Genomic DNA, 16,917 nt, shown 5'->3' on the forward strand with positions numbered 1-16,917 from the left:
CAGGTACGGTGCTGCGAGCAGCAGCACCAGCGGCACTGGGGGTGCCAACCTCTTTTTTTTGAGGAGGAGCGCTCCCATCTCACTGCTATCCTAGCAGTTTATTATACGTGCGTCTACTCTCATCCTGCTCAGGATGGGGCAGTGGCTCTGCTGCTGCGGGTCCAGGTGAGTACCCCAACAGCTCGGGGACACGCTGGCACAGCAAGACCTTGCAGCAGCCATCTTGCTCATGCCCAATGCTGTCTGCCTTGCAGGGATGACCCTGGCCCTGAGCAGCACTCTGAGCCCGAGCCGGCATTGCCGGAGCCGCTGCTCCGGGCACGAGTGTGGGTGACCCAGGGCAGTGGCCAGATGAAGAACAGGGACCTCCTCCTCTTCAGAGACACCCTGGTCATCACCAAGACCAAGTAAGACAGCCGGAGCCCAGCTGCCTTTCCTCCCAAGCCCTGGCCCTGGCACCAGGGCACCAGGGCACCAGAGCAGGGACAGCCAACGAGCAGTCCCAGGGCCCCAGGGCACTGGTGCTGGATGCACCTGTGGCCTTGCCCATGGCTGGCAGGCACTAGAGGGGAGCCAGCGGGCTTGGCCACCTCCAGCTCACTCCCTGCCGCTCCTCTCTACAGAGGTGGCAGCACCCCACGCCCGCTGCTGTGCCTGGCACTTGGCCAGCTCCAGGTGCTGAGCAGTGGGAAGGGCTCCGCCCTCGGTGATGCTGCTGAAGAGGAGGAGGAGGAAGGGAAGGCCTCCACCTCCCTTGTCTTCCTCTGGCCCTCTGGCTCCTGTACCGTCACCTTCTGGTGAGTCTCGGTGCAACGTCCCACCAGAGGGGTGGGCAGCTCCTCTGCCCTGCCCCATGGAGCATCATCTGCTGCGCACAGCAGGTGCTCAGGCTGTTTCTCCTCTCTTTTGGCAGCTCCCGGGCAGTGAAGGACCTCTGGGTCAGCGCCCTCCTTGGGTAAGCCCTGCCTGGCACTGCAGCATGGACAGTCTGGGCAGCCAGAGCACCCATCATGGGGGGATGGTACATGTGTGGCATGGGTGGTGAAACACCTTGTTTTAGCTGGGCAGAGGTTTCCTCACAGCTGCAGGCAGAGGTGCCCCACAGCTGAGCAGGCACAGCTGGCAGAGCTGCTTCATCCAGCTGTGTCCAGCCAACACCTGCCCAGCCCCATCCTTGCCACTCCCGTTGCTCCCGCTCCACTGCCAGGAGGTCCCAGCTGTTCCTGTCAGTGTGGAAACACTCCCCAGGCTGGCAGCAGAGGGAAGAGCTGGCTTGGGTCTCACACAGCTCTTTCTCTGCCCCTTCCCCATGCACAGACCACCGGAGGGAGTTCAGGGAGCCAGGGTGACCCAGCTGCCTTCTATAAGGCTGGTGCTGAAGGAGCTGAGTGGCCGCCATGCTGTGAGTGTCCCTCCTGCCTCTGCTCTGCCCCCAGGGGCTGCCCCAGCCCAGCATCAGCTGCATTGCTCCTCACCTTCTGCCCTTTTCCATTTGCTCAGGGGACGACTCTGGATGCTGGCAGCCTGGAGAAGCTGCTCCAGCACCAGGCTCAGGTCAGGGTCCCTTGCGTTGCAATCTCACCCATCCCCACCTCTCACACAGCCAAGGGGCCGATGCAGCTCTGCAGGGGCCCTTTCTGCTGTGGGGCTCCTTGGTGAGTGCAGCCCATTTCTTGCAGGCTGGTGCCAGGCAGCTGCCAGTTCCTGGCCCCTCCGGCACTGAAGGTGGAAGTGGCCACGTGGATGGTGAGTGTGGAGAAGACAGGAGCAGGATGGCTCTTCTCTCCTGCTCTTGCAGGCCGACATGCCTGCTGTGATGCAGCTGCCACTGCCCTTTCCTCAGGGCACCTGCATCCCCATCACTCTGCAGCAGGACAGAGCTGAGCCCTGGGGCCCCTCGCTCCCAAATGACGATGCCTCTCCCGTGCCCTCGGTGGTGGGGGGACAGCACTGAGGGAGTCTGGGAGCGCTCTCCTGGTGCTTCTCCTCCAAAGCTCTTTGCTCTGTTTCCCTTGGCAGCAGGCGGGATCCGCAGGAGCAGGTGGAGGCTGCCCTGGCCATTGGCACGGCCAGGGACCTCGGCTGCCTTAGGGGCACCAGGGCCATCTGGCTCTACTGCTGTGGGAGCTCTGTTTGGCCGGCCCCTGGCAGATCTGCTCAGCCAGGATGGCATGCTGCCACAGCCCATTCAGGTAAGCCAGCCTGGCTGAGGAGTCCCCATCCCATCCCATCCCATCCCATCCTGCTGGCTCCTCCACAGACAGGCTGTCCCCAGCACCTACCTCAGGGCCTGTCTGCAGCCCAGCATCTCTCCTCCTCTATGCCCTCAGGACCTGCTGGCTCTGCTCAGTGAGCAAGGCCCATCCACGGAGGGGATATTCCGGCTGGCAGCCAGCCAGCGTGCCTGCCGGGAGGTCAGGGAGGCCCTGGACAGCGGCGTTCCAGCTCAGCTGGAAACCCGGCCCGTGCTGCTGCTGGCTGTCCTCTTGAAGGTGAGCCCTGCTGACCCAGAGCCCTGCAGCTCCGGGCTCTCTTGGTGCTGATGGGCACCTGCGGGAGCACAAGCACAAACCCAGCTGCCTGCTCATGAGCCAGAGGGTTGGGGATGCTGCGGGTGCTCCTGGAGGCAGTGGCCAAAGCCTCACGTGGAGCCCTTGGCACTGCAGGACCTCCTCCGGAATATCCCCTCCAAGCTCCTCAACGTTGAGCTGTTTGAGGAGTGGATGAGAGCCAAGGAGAAGACCAGCAGGCAGGAGAGGCTGGCAGCACTGAAAGAGTAAGTGTGGCAGCATCCAGCAGGGACTGGCACAGGCTGGGACTCCAATGCAAAGCAGTGGCCTGCCTGAAATAGCCATGGCTCCTGCAAGCCACCTCCTGCTCCTGTGGGATTTATGTCAGAGGGGAAAGAGACATCAAAAAGCTTTTCTCTCTGGGGAGCACTTCCCACAGGCACTGGGGCTTGCTCCAACAAGGGTCCTTTTCAGAGAGGTGGCCGTATCTCAGCAAAGGCAGTCCCTCTGCTGTAGAGCAGGCAGTAGCCTTGGGTGAGATCAGCCTGGGAGACCTGTGTTGTCAACACCAACTTCATTAACACTGTGCTCCTGCTCCCTCAGGGTGGCCAGGAAGCTCCCTGAGGCCAACCTGCTCCTGCTGCAGCACTTGCTGTCGCTGCTTAGCAGCATCAGCAAGAACGTGGCCACAACAAAGATGACTGCTGGGAACCTGGCCATCTGCCTGGCACCGAACCTCCTGAGCCCACCCCAGGAACTGCCCCTGGATGTCCTGGCTCAGGAGACAGGGAAGGTACGCTGTGCTCACCACCCAGCTACAGCGTTCCCAGCCTAGCCCAGCCCAGCTTTGCTGCTCAGAGGGTCCTGGCTGCCCCCTCCCATCAGCAAAGCCATAGGGCAGCAGCTGGGAAGAGCAGCCCCACAGCTGCACCTTCCTGCACAGAAACATGGGTCAGCCTGGGAAAGGCTGTTCGAGCCCTCATCAGCCCCCTCAGTGAAACCAGTGGTTTGCTGTGTGCAGGTGACCCAGCTTGTCGAGTTCCTCATCCACCACCATGAGGAACTCTTTGGTGAGCAGGTGGCCAGGCTGGCCAGCAAGGGGGATGAGGAGACACCAGTACCACAGGCAGAGCTGGAAACAGCAGAGGTAAGTGAAGTGCACGAGCAGTGTGACAACAAAAGGCTCCCCTCTCAGAAGGTGGGGCTGCTGCCACCACAGGGACAAGCACGCTCATCCACCAGCCTGCAGCTCTGCAAAGTGCAGAGCCAGGCTGATGCAGGTTGGCCATCCTGCTTTGTGAGGTGATCCCACCACAGCTGGTTCAGCTGAGCTGAGCAAACCCATCCAAGGGACGTGCCTTTTAGAGCCAGGGTAGCAATTGTGCAGGGAGGTCCTTGCCCCCTGCTAACCTACACATTTGCATTGCAGGTGCCTCCCGTCGCTCCAGAGAGTGAACAGCAGAGGACTTTTTCGGGGCAGAAAAGGTAAAACTGCCTGGCTTTGTTTGGTTCAAGGTAATCGTGGCTTCACCTGTCTAACAATACTGTTGAATGGAAAGGTTCCCAGGTTCTTCGCAGAACACCAGGAAGCGAAGAGCAGCCTGGGAAGAGGGCAGCGATGGGCCACCGTGCCCAAAGAAGATCAGAAATGAGCTGCCAGGGATGGGCAACTGAAAAAATTCAAGCAGGGGAAGAACAAGACACCCAGGTATGTAGCAGAGCCTGTATTCCATCTTTTTGCCAAGCTGTGAGTATAGGAAACATTCCTGAGGTGCACAGGATGGTTCTGTCTCAGGGGAATATGTATGTCAGAAGAAACATGCTACCCTAGCATTGCCTGCCAGCCTGTGATTTTAGTATGGCAGAACAAGAGATGCTGCTGCTTTGGTTTTGGAAAGAACCATATCCCAGCTTGCCAGGCTCCCTGCCAAGCCCTGCTGCCTGGCAAGGGGGCACTGCACTTCTCTGTCAACTTCCCGAGCTCTTGGGCTATTACACGTACTGAGAAGAGACCAAAGCAGCACTGTAGTTGCCAGTAAGGAACCAGCAAGGAGCCTCTCTCCTGTGCTAGCAATGACCCTTTTTACAGCATAGCTCTGAAAAACCCAGGAACCACGTCACACCTGCTCCTGCCCTCATGGCTTCATCAGTGCTTTCTGACTCTTCTCTTGTAGGTGCCCATTTACTTCTTTGATTCCCCACATACAGTCTGCTGCCTGGGCTTGGATTTCCACCCTGCGGCCCCAGTACCACCTCGGCAGCAGCGAGGACAGAACCACCATGTCCTTCTGCTCTGGATGGAAGGTTCCACCACATCACCCCGGAGCCAGAGCAGCGCCCTCAAACCCATCCCAGCCCTTGCAGGAGGCCTTGCTGACTCACTCCTCAGCTCTGCCCACCAATGCCCACCCACTGGAGCATCTCCCCAAGTGGGGAGCTGGCCTCTGGGCTTCAGCTTACCATGTTCACTACCACCTTTGTTACTATTATTGTTACTACACTGGTTACTATGTTTGTTAATACACTTGTTACTGTGTTTATAACTGCTTTGTTTATTAGTCTATTTCTATGTCTTTTAGAAACAAATTTTAGGATATAGTTTAGGATAGATATCAGTGTTGTCAGTTTTATTAGTGCCAAAAGACTTAGTGCAAGATGGGAAATCAGCAATGCTAAGCATTCATCCAAGGAGCAGTGGAACTGCTCTGGACTTACGCCAGCACCACCAGCAAATTTTCTTGGCTGTCTTATCAGGGGTGATGAGCACAGAAATGCCTAAATCCTATTTAGTTTTCTGTGAGTTCATGAATAAATATTTGATTTACATTTTTAACTGTCTGCACCCTATTGTAGTGCACAGACGGAGATGCCTGATGGATAAAGGAACTGAATAGAGCTGTCAGTTCCTTAAGGATGTTTTTCTTAAAGCACAAGATCTCTTGATTCCAATGTGTAGGAAGGTAGGAGACCATCATGGCTCAGTAAGAACTTACTGGTCAAACTAAAGTGTAAGAATGAAATGTACAGGCAGTGGAACAAGGGACATATGTAATGGGAAGAACCTGGGAATGCTGCACAGATGTGTAGGGATGGGATCAGGAGAGGTAAGGCACATTCTGAGGTGAATTTGACAGGGGATGCAAAGAATAAGGACTTCCAGAAGTATGTTGGCCAGAAAAGGAAGGTTAAAGAAAATGTACTCCCACTGGTAAATAAGACAGGGGAACTAGAGACAACAAGCATGGAAAAGACTGAGGTACCCACCAACTTTTTTGCTTCAGTTTTCACTAGTAATCCCTCTTCCCATATCTCTCAGGTTATTGAGCCTCAAGGAAGGGACTGTGGGAACACATTCTTCACTATATCAAGTGAAGATCATGTCTGAGACCACCTGAGGAAACTGAACATACAGTACTGCATAGGAACTGACTATACATCCAAGCATCCTGAGGGAATAGGCTGATGTAGCTGTTGAGCCACACTCCCTCATATTGTCAAAGTCATGACAGTCAGGCAAAGTCCTGGTGACTGTAAAAAGAAGGAAACACCCATTTTTTAAATGGGTAAAATAAGGACCATGGTAACTACCAACAAAACAGCCTCACCTCTGTGCCTAAGTAAGATCATGGAGCAGATTTTCCTGGAAGACATGTCAAAACATATAGAAGGCAGTAAGGTGGTTGGAGACAGCCAACATGGCTTCACCAATGGGCAAAACATGACTAATCTAGTGGCCTTCTGTAACGGAGTTGTCATTGTTCAGTCTGGAAAAGGCTCTGGGGACACTTTATTGTGGTTTTTTAATATCTAAAGGGGGCTTATAAGACAGATAGATACTTTTCAATCAAGGTCTGCAGGATGAGGGACAACAGTTTTAAACTGAAAGACATTAGATTTAGATGGGATATGAGGAAAATTTTATACAATGACACTGGAGCTGCCCAGAGCAGTTGCGCATGACCCGTCATGGAAAGTATTCAAGGTCAGGTTGGATGGGGCTTTAAGCAACCTGAGCTGGTGAAAAATGTCCCTGTCCATGGCAGGGAGGTTCTTTAAAGGTCCTTGCCAACACAAAGCACTCTATGATTCTGTGCACAAAAAGAATTATCTAAAAGGGGTGCTGACAACACTAAGCCATTTTCTTTTCTTCTCTAAGCTAAATTCCTGTAAGGCACTATGTAAGGAAACACAAGATAAATATTTTCAGAAACAGAATTAACTTTTCATAAATATGTTTCACAGGCTTTGCTTTCTTACAGAGCTTTTGTCTTGACTCTTGTTCACTAACATTCTCCTTTCCAGTTTAAATACAAGAGCATCTCAAATTTCTGACCTCTCATCCCACTCTATTCCTGAGAAGCAATTAACAATAAACCTACTCTTTTTAGTCTGCTTTTCTTCTTATTTTTGAAAGGAGACAATGTCTCAAAATTATGCTTCTGAAGAAAAATAAAATTCTTTTAAAATAAAATGACCTGAAGGCCTTGTGATTCCATGACAAAAAGAAGGCTGTAGGTTTTGGAAACAGAAAATATAAAAAAAATTTCAGTCAAAGAAAAAGTTTTCTTTTAATATTTTTTTTAATTTTTTTCATAGAATTGAAATTGGCTATCACTCTGAAAAATGGTCATTGTTAAGTATAAAATTGAAAGCAGAAAAAAAACAAAATAAAGTGTAACAACTGTGAGTGAAATGTTCATGAAGATGCATTTCCAAGAATACAAAGACATTTTTTATGTTACAATGTTGTTCATTTGTTTTTATTTTCAGGGGAGCTGGCATCCTCCCTGCGTAAGCATATTTTTACGAAAGAGAAAACAACGCAACCCTGTTTGCTGGATTGCTTATTGAAGTGATTATTGCTGTATGCTGTAGCCATGTTACAGCTCAGAGAACTAGTCTGTTAATAAGTAGTGTCACCCTTACACCAGTCAATAATGTAAATGTTAGTTTCATATTCAGTACTATCCAGACATTGAGGCAAAATGTGTTTGCTCAAATAATACCCTTGGTCATTTGTTCAGTAATTTCTTAACCCTTAGAGGATAATTATACTGCAGCTTAGTGAAGAGAAAACAGAGCAGAAATATGCGAATAGGTAGAAGTCAAACCCTTGGCAGTAATAAAGAAGAAAGGCGAAAAAGCCTGTAATATTCATTATGAGACATTGCTTGCACTGTGGCAAGCTCAGTGCAAAGCTGGGAAAAAAAGATTTTAGTGACCCAAACATTTATCTCCACTCCAAGAAGAAATAACTAATCTTCCTGTGGGTAATACCAGAAGTAAATCACTAGAAGTACATCCTTAGAGAAAAAGTATTTGCCAAAAAGAACAAGGAGGAAACATGAAGACAGGCTGAGAAAGTTGGAGCTCTTCAGCCTGGAGAAGAGAAGGTTGTGTGGAGACCTCATAGCAGCCTTCCAGTATCTGAAGGGGGGCTACAGGGATGCTGGAGAGGGACTATTCATTAGGGACTGTAGTGATAGGACAAGGGGTAACAGGTTGAAACTTAAACAGCAGAGGTTTAGATTGGATATAAGGAAGAAATTCTTTACTGTTAGGGTGGTGAGGCACTGGAATGAGTTGCCCAGGGATGCTGTGAATGCTCCAGCCCTGGCAGTGCTCAAGACCAGGCTGGATGAAGCCTTGGGTGACATGGTTTAGTGTGAGGTGTCCCTGCCACGGCACGGGGTTGGAACTAGATGATCTTAAGGTCCTTTCCAACCCTAACTATTCTATGATTCTATGATTCTATGCCTCTTAAACAGCATACCTTTCAATATGACCAACTCAGCTGCCTTTCATGGAGTCAAGGAAGAGGTTCTCTGGGTGCTGCAAATATACCTTTCCTTCACATGGCTTCCTCATTGTTAACTTCTTAAGACTAAAACCACCAACAGAACCTCCAGGGAATCTGCAGAACTAGTAAATTGTAGATGAAAAAATTGTGCTGCTTCTGATAAGGCATGGGTAAGAAGCATAGTGGCAGAAAAAAGCATAAAAACTTACAGGCACTTAGATTGAGCAATATTAATCAACTCCTTCAGACTCAGATCTTCTGGGAAGATCCTATATAATTTGGAAAAAAAAAGTTCTCTTTGTTTGTCATAGGGAAATTCATATCCTCTTCACATGTAAAAACGCAGAGGAAAGACTTGAAAAGGAAAAGACTATGTTGCAAAAGACAATACAGTTTTAAATTGCTGATATTTTTTAATGGGAATTATTCTTGTAGAGTTGGAAGTTCAGTTTGAAACAAAAAAAAAAATTGCCTTTTTGCAGTTGTTGTATCTAAAAAACCTCTCACAAGCCTACTCTTCCAGCAGTTGTTTATGCAAGTAATTCTATATTTGCCTTCACCAGTGGCAGTTTGTAGGATAATAGTCATCACAAACTCTTTGTTAGAAGGGACTCAGTATAATACAACTAGAAAAGTTATTTCAGTGCATTAGAAGTTTACCATTTTATTCTTTAATTATTAAGTACTTCTTTAAGCAAACAGAATACGTTTCATCTGTTTTTAGGCAAGACAAGATTGAAACAAAATATATCAATCTAATGGAACATCTGACACTGCATTATGTTGAAATTCCTACAGAAATGTGTACCTGTAGTATGTGCTTTCACATCAACTGCATTTTTCATGATCCATGTCCCTAGCAAGTACCAATAGAAGGATCTACAGTAACAGTAATAATGTGATGTCCAAAGTCATTACTTATTAGCCCATTGAAAGTAATGTAAAATTCAACCATTACCTGTTGCATTCGATTGAATGCAAACAATGAAGTAACATACCTTTTTTGCAGCTACCCAAGTAAAATTTGCTAATCTGCAAAATACCTACATTTTGTACAGCTTTTTGTCTACTCAAAAGAACAAATCTCTAGTTAAAATAATGACATAAATAGGAGGTGAAAATGAACATGGAAGGGAGCTTATTGTTTTTACAGGGCCAGTGGCAAGGATTAGAAGACAAACCAGGAAACTGAGGAACATGATCATAGAACAGCTGGACCAGATAGGCTGAAGGACTAGGCAGGAAGCAATCAAGGTTAAAAAAAACAAGCAAATAATTATAGACATTGAAGAAGGACTGTTGCAAGTAGAGGGGCCTGAAGACACTAAAATGTTTGTTTCTAGAGAGCAAGGAACAGGAATCTGTAGGAAACTAGGTACAGTGGATTTTACTGATGAAATTATTTTCTTTCTGTTTAACAGTATGCTACCTTACCAGTTCTGAGGTGCTACAGCAACTATTTCTTGATCTTTTTATGACAATGCACTACTAGGCCACTCCTACTAATTAGGAGTTTTATTAAAACAAATTTATTCTATTGCTTTTTATTATTTAAATTAAAATAGAATTCATACATCTGGATATTTGTTGTATCAATTTCTTCTGTTCTGTATCCAGGATAAATCATGTCCAGTACTGAAGAGTACTGTATTTTGGAAAACATATTACTGAAAAGAGAGAATAAGGTATGAAAATCATAATTATCAGAGAGAAAGATAAAGGATCCACTAAATCACCTAATACATTGCGCTGGTAATATTCCACTGAACCCTGCAAGATCTGATAGTATTTCTTTTTTAAAGCAGCAATAAGAGTCCTGAGCAAATCAGTTTCTGTAACCATCTTAGAAAGTTAACACAGAGGTTTAAATTTCTCTTTGTCTGGAGAGTTTACACTCCTGAGCCTAATTTTGGTGCCCTTTTTTTTGGTCTATTATTTCTAATTAACTTGCATTTATAATAATTCCACTTTCTGCTTGGAGTTTAGTCTCCTGAATGGTTGTAATTGCTATGAAATCTTACTCTTTTCTTAAAGTTAACTCCTCAGATGTCATTGTTTCTATTCTTCTAACAATGATTGTTTTCTTGTACTCTGAACTCTGTCTAAATTGTCAATATCATTCTATAAAGTGGTCCTAATAACCAAAAAAGAATATTTTAGCTGGAGGAGATAATTTTAGTTCTATGTCAGAAATAGAACTAAACTCCCACAAAGAGCCACCAGCATGACTGCAGCGTATCTCAGATGAAGAAAGGCTTAGAGGACCCAGGTGACCTCCAAGCACACCTTCAGAGCTCATTCTGTGATTCTGTGACTCTATAGCTTTATAAAAGACCAAAAGCATGCTGTCCTTCTAACACAAATATGCACATTGCTTGTACAAACATTGAAGACTTTTCCACGTTTCTTAATTCCAGATTTTTCATTCTTATGTTCATACTGAATATCAGTGATTTAGAACAGATGTCTTAATATCTTGTTTTCTGGGAAAAGTCTTATATTACTTTCATTTCTAATCTTCTGATTTTTTTTTAATTGTATTGCTGTTTCACTGCTATTTGAAATGTTTCTGAAATTCTCAACAAACTTTTATAAACATGTTCTATGTCACATTTAAAAACCCCACTCAATTTTTCAGCAGTGAATCAGGGGAGACAGTACAATGTTCCTCCAAGAAATACCAGCTGAGACTAGGCAAAGGGCAGGAGACTATGAATTCTATGCCATCTGTACGTTCCTGGTCTTTGGGTGTTCCAGGACCTAAATGCCAATGTGCACATAAAGCAACATTTAAATATTTTCTGTGGCACCTACAAGAAAGATCACCTTAATAGGAGATCCACAGCATGAGAAAATAACATGCTTCTTAGCAGAGAGATTTGCTACTTTCTTATTCTTTGAAATGTACATAGGTAGTTGACAGATCTGCCAATTGTCTTTTCTCTCCCTTAGCATTTTGTCGACAGCTAGAATAAGGGAAAATATCACATACTCTGCTTACTGTGTATATATTTGAAAAATCCACAACTACTTGACATACAGTGTTTTCCAAAGAGGCTTTAATTCTTCTTTGTGATTTGGAACAAGCTTCAATTTATTTTTATTTCTCTGTTAATCTTTCCCACTTCCATTGTGTTTTATATTTTAGGAGTGTGCAGCTTGATATTAATTTTTATGTTCCTGATCTAAAATGCCTCTGTTGTCCTTTTATTTCTTCAGACTTCTCTGATATGCGTTTCATTTAAGCTCTTTCCATCTATTTCTATAATCAGAGCTGAAGCCTCCTGGAAAACTTTGTAATGTATTCTATTTAAAATTATGACAATTAAAATATTAATGTTTGGAGAGTCCTGCTTCGTTAAAAGTATTTGGATAGAAACTATTTCTTTTTTAATATTTTATTTTTTCTCCTTTCCCATGTGCATTTGTCTGCTCTTTCTCTATTTTGGAAACAAACATCTGTACCCCCCAAAAAATAGCAGTGCTTTTTAGTCCTTTAGTGTTTATCCCATACAGATACTGACTTCATAACAGGAAGACATGGGTCCTTGCAGCTCCTTCTGAACCCTAGTTTTCACACAGGAAAACTTGGACACATATTTCAAAGGGTAACTGGCCTGTAAGTTACCTGATATATACCATGATATACACCATGATATATTTACTTGAAACGCTTCCCATGTCTTCTCTCTGAACCATATTTTACCCTTTCCTCTCTAGCTGACCATAAAAGACATAAACTAAGCTTTCAAATACAGTCTTTTTCATATCCAGCCTATCTTTACTCCCAGTTATTATTCTTTCTCATTCTCTCGTGTCCAATGATTTCTCTCTCATCTCCAATAATTTTTAGTATATATTTTTGGAGGATTTCCCTTGATGTTGCTTTCTTCAGGAGCATCAAAACAAGCTCACATAAACATAGGTACAGTTAGGATTTTAAAAGTATGATAAAGTTTATGGGAACAGACTTATTTAAAAAAATCCTTCAAAGTAAAAATGCAGTATTTATTAGGTTAAACAGATTTGAGAAATGACTGGTATTTCCCAAATAGTCAGAAGTGAGAAATCATCATCAGTGGGTGGTGTCCCTGGGTTCCAAAGCAATAAATACATTTTCAGAGTTGTCTGAGAAGAAAATACAATAACAAAGAATTTATTGATGCCAAAAGACTGAGAGAAAGGTAAAGAGTAAAAAGAACAGAAAAGTCAGACTGAATAAGTTGGAATAAATCTAACTATTCAAACAAAATTAATTCTAGGAGCTAAGGTGAAAAGCAATATATTTGGGACAACTAATGCAAGCTAATGAGGGAAATTCTGGAAATCCCTAATTGGCCATGCAATTAAGCATTAATTGCTAAGGTAATGCCATAGCCATGTGATTTAATGTAATACTTATTTCAAAGCAGTGAGAAAAAAGTACGAATTTTATCATTATATACATCACTGATGAGAGAGCGTGGAAAAAATGTTCGGGAGTTACCATTTTCTCAAAGGTGTTAAGAAACAGGAGAAGATGGAGAAGGAATAAGAATAAAGCTTTTTGTTGATAAAGGTAATAATGAATGCAGCAAACCAAAAGGGAAGCACAATTAATCACTTTAATAATAATAATAAACATGAGAAACCCTTGCTTTTTTTGTATCTGCAAAAAACATCATCACACTATCTGTGTGTATATATATATATAGTAATGGATAGCTTAATGATTCTACGCTTCTTTTAGGAGAGCAGTGAGGTGTCTCTGGATGTTCCCCATCACCTGTTCTCATATTGAATATGACAAGAAAACATAAAGGTTTAGCCTGAAGAATTAATAAAAGGGCAAAACAGACAACATACAAAGTAATCTGACAGTTTTTCACATCTGACAGTATGGAATTAAACCATGTAGTTCTGAGTCACACCTTGGTAGGAACGTTTTCTTCAAGTGAGGATTTTTTTGTGCTTTGCCTATGTTGAGCCTTGACTGCCAGATGAAGGCAATGACAAATACACAGGTATTTCAGTACTGTTTTATTCTAGTCATTCCATGAAGAGCTTTCCATCTTCCCTTTATACTCAGTTCCAATTATTTCTAACTGCAACACTACATGCTGTATATGCTTCTATATTTGAAGGCTCATATTGCTTTGATATTATTTTGATTTTTATCTTTCCCATTTACAGATTTCACTACAATTTTCATTCTTCATTTTCCATATCTTTTTGAAAAATATGTCTGTCAGCCTGGATTTCTTACATACGGGTTCCCATGCTTGTCACCTCCCATCTCTCTCACTGTATCTTTCTCCATCTGCTGTACATGATAACTCTTGCTCCATACAAAACAAAATAAATTGTGTTATGTGCCCAGAAAGCACATTAAGACATATATATATTGAAGTAATTTCACACAGTACTTTGTTTTTCCTTCCAAACAGAGGAGACTACCCTATTACTAAAATACACAGCATATGATCATGTGAGAAGATTATTTTTTTTAAGAATACTAGCCCTATAAATAGATTTATTTATCTGCAGCCATGCCTATGGGTGGAGAATGGAACATGGAGAATGCACTTATTTCTGTTCTTTATTGCTATAACAGAACAAGTAGTTAAAGGGCTTGCAAGTCAGACAACATTACTGCACCTTGCTTTCCAGTGTATTTGAAAAAAACGGAAATTAGTAGGAAATTATTTAGGTAGTAACTAGCAGCTAAGTGTGAAAGTTGCATTGTAAGGAAAATAGCAGAGATGAACAAAAAACACATCTGTAGCACTCACCTACCAGTGACCAATATACAAAGTTGAACTATCATCTTTGTTAATAACTCAGTTCAGAAGTTGTAGCATTTTTTTTTTCTTTTGTGTTGGACCTATGAAATCATTGGTTATTGTGTTTTGCTTAATAAATAAGAATTTTAAAATATGCTTTAAAGATATGATTTAGCTGAGGTCTAGGACTTCATTCGCAATATTTTCCTAGTGTCTGAAGAGCCTCACTGACTATTAAAATAGTAGGCATTACTTTGATAACTATGCATCTACTGTCTCTATGTGTATGTTAAACAAAAAATCATGTGAATGCTCTGGAGAATTGTCAAAGCAGAATAGACAGGGTAAAGGGAAGATAAGAAATTTTTGTTGAAATAATAAAAAAGGGACACTGTAAAAGCAAGGCTGCCACTACATAAATTAGTAGAGACTGCCTGAGATCTAGGTCACAACATGCACAAAAATATGGAATGGAATGCTATCTTTCCATAGGACTTACACAATTTCATGTTGCACTTTTAGAGTGGGAAGTTTAGCTTGCTCTCTACAAGACTATAAAGAAAAAAAGGAAGGCTTTTATAACTTTCTGTCTGAAACTATGTGATGTTTTCAGAGTTTGAACATGCAAAAGATGGATTCCCAAGTTAAGCATGTTTGGAAAGACATTGAAGTATTGTTCATGAATCCTTACGTGACTCGCCACGTGTGTCCCAGTATCTTTGAGTTTAAATTCAATACCTTCATTAAGTAGGATTCCCAGTAAACATGAAGTGAAGAGTAAATCCCCAAAGTCATACTCTGGTCTTAGATATGTTACATAGGGAGAAAGAACCTGAAAACTAATTGCATCTACTATTTCTTTGTGCTAATCTATTGGCTCTACGCTTTATATTTTCATCTATTTTTTTGTTGTTGCTGTTTGGGTTTGTTTTTTTTTTGTTAGTTAATGAATGTATCAGCTACTAAGTTCCATGTTCAATATGTCTGCTAAATAAAAATGCCTGAGAATATAACGTAAATTAAGACAATGTGCACTGTGGGGCAGAGATGCCTGGTTTTACTGCTCTTCCAATTGTATGCTTTATATATTTGTAAAACTTGTTTACAACTGCAGCAGTATAGAACTCATAGTAATAAAAACTTCAGGGCTTTCAAAATGTCATAAAAAGCTCATGGTCTATTTATAGAAAAATCATGAATTATTTATGAAACAACTTTCAGAATTAGGTTTTCTGTCCTGCTTCCATTTATATTATATGTCTCAGGGTCATCATTTTCTGTTTATTTTAACTTATGAGTGATAATCTTTCACTTTTGCACTAGAAAGTAATAAACTTTGGGCACAGTGTTAAACAAAAGGAAGCCAGCCGTTTAGGGCATACACGTAAGATATGCTTATTAATTAAACATAGACATTTAAAAAAGAGAAAAATTTTAAATGTCCACAGCTTCAAGGCAGCTGAACACTTATGGCAGCTTTGCTAAATGATTTATACTAGCTTTGGCTTATAATTAAAACTGAATAAACTGTTTGAAGCTAATATTTTTTTTCCTACTGAAATCATCCTCTTCTTCTGTTTAAAAAATTAATAACAATACAAAAGTTCCTGTGGTGGGTTGACCCTGCCTGGATGCCAGATGCCCACCAAGCCACTGTATTGCTTCCCTCCTCAGCAGGACAGAGGGGTTAAAGTAACATGAAAAAAAGCTCTTGGGTCAAATAAAGGCAGTTTAATAAAGAAAAGCAAAGGCTATGCACAGAAGCAAAGGAAAAAAAAATCTACTCTCTAATTCCCATCACTAGGCAATGTCCAGCCAATTCCCAGGAAGCAGGGCCTCAGTATATGAAGCAGTTGCTTCAGAAGAACACCTTAATAATGAATGCCACTGGCCCTCCTCCTTACTCTTGACTTTTATTGCTGAGCACAAGGTCAGATGGTATGGGGTATCTCTTTGGGCAGCTGTTTTGGCTATGGCCTTTCCCAGCCTCTTGCACATCTCCAGACTTTGGAGGGCAGGTTTAGAGTGGCAGCCTTAATGCTGTGTGAGCACTGCTCACCAGTAGCCAAAAGGTTAATGTGCTGTCACCACTGTTCTGACTACAAATACACTATGAGGCTGCTATGAGGAATGTTAACTCCATCCCTCCCAGATCCAGTACAGTTCCCTAATAAGAAAAATAAAAAGTTGTGCATAATCAGCTTCCATCACATCAGCACATGAATAGAATTTGCAGACGTTCTGTGAACTAAAATGCTGATGCCTCAAGTGCTGTTGGGGCTCAACAGCTCATATTGACAGATCAACCACAGTCCATCCTTAAAGCCTAGTCATGCACTTTAAAAACTGTTGCTCTTCTCTATCAGCACTGTAGCACCAACAGGTGCAGGAATATCCATGCATATCAGACACAGGTCAAAGCCTAAAAACAGATCTAGAAGGCATGTTCATTGCTGAAATATTATCGTCTTGATTTATGAATGAGTTTTCAAGTTGTGCTTTTGAAGTGATGCAGGACTGGAGGATGAAGGAAGCCTGAACTGAAGGACAGTGCTTCTCGGTTTCTGTGAGATGAAAGAACAAACTCATCAGCTTTGCAGATTCAGGGGAAAGGAGGGTTACTGTTTACACTTTAGTGTAGACTTGTATTTCAGATCTTCTGTCTAGAATCCCCATATAGAAAATGGGGAGCAATTATGACTTCTGCAGTACAACTTATCTCATTCTAAGGGAAGTGACTACATTTTGTCAGATGAACTATGTAACAGATGCACATATTTCTCTCAGTTGAACAGAAATAGACAGTTCCCCTCCTCCCCTGAATATTTCAGAGGATGTGGCCCAG

General features: G+C 43.2%; 1 protein-coding gene across 1 annotated transcript; it reads left to right on the forward strand.

The window, feature by feature from the left end:
* Positions 1-2,177: 2,177 nt before the first annotated feature.
* LOC117438990 (T-cell activation Rho GTPase-activating protein-like) lies at positions 2,178-5,895 on the forward strand (the record flags this gene model as incomplete). Its single annotated transcript, XM_034074635.1, has 7 exons — positions 2,178-2,192; positions 2,331-2,492; positions 2,667-2,776; positions 3,114-3,303; positions 3,532-3,657; positions 4,078-4,218; positions 5,827-5,895. Coding segments are annotated over 7 exons (813 nt in total), but the record flags the coding sequence as incomplete, so codon positions are not given.
* Positions 5,896-16,917: the final 11,022 nt, after the last annotated feature.

The sequence above is a fragment of the Melopsittacus undulatus genome, chromosome 2, assembly GCF_012275295.1.
Source record: "Melopsittacus undulatus isolate bMelUnd1 chromosome 2, bMelUnd1.mat.Z, whole genome shotgun sequence".
NCBI classification, from domain to species: domain Eukaryota; kingdom Metazoa; phylum Chordata; class Aves; order Psittaciformes; family Psittaculidae; genus Melopsittacus; species Melopsittacus undulatus.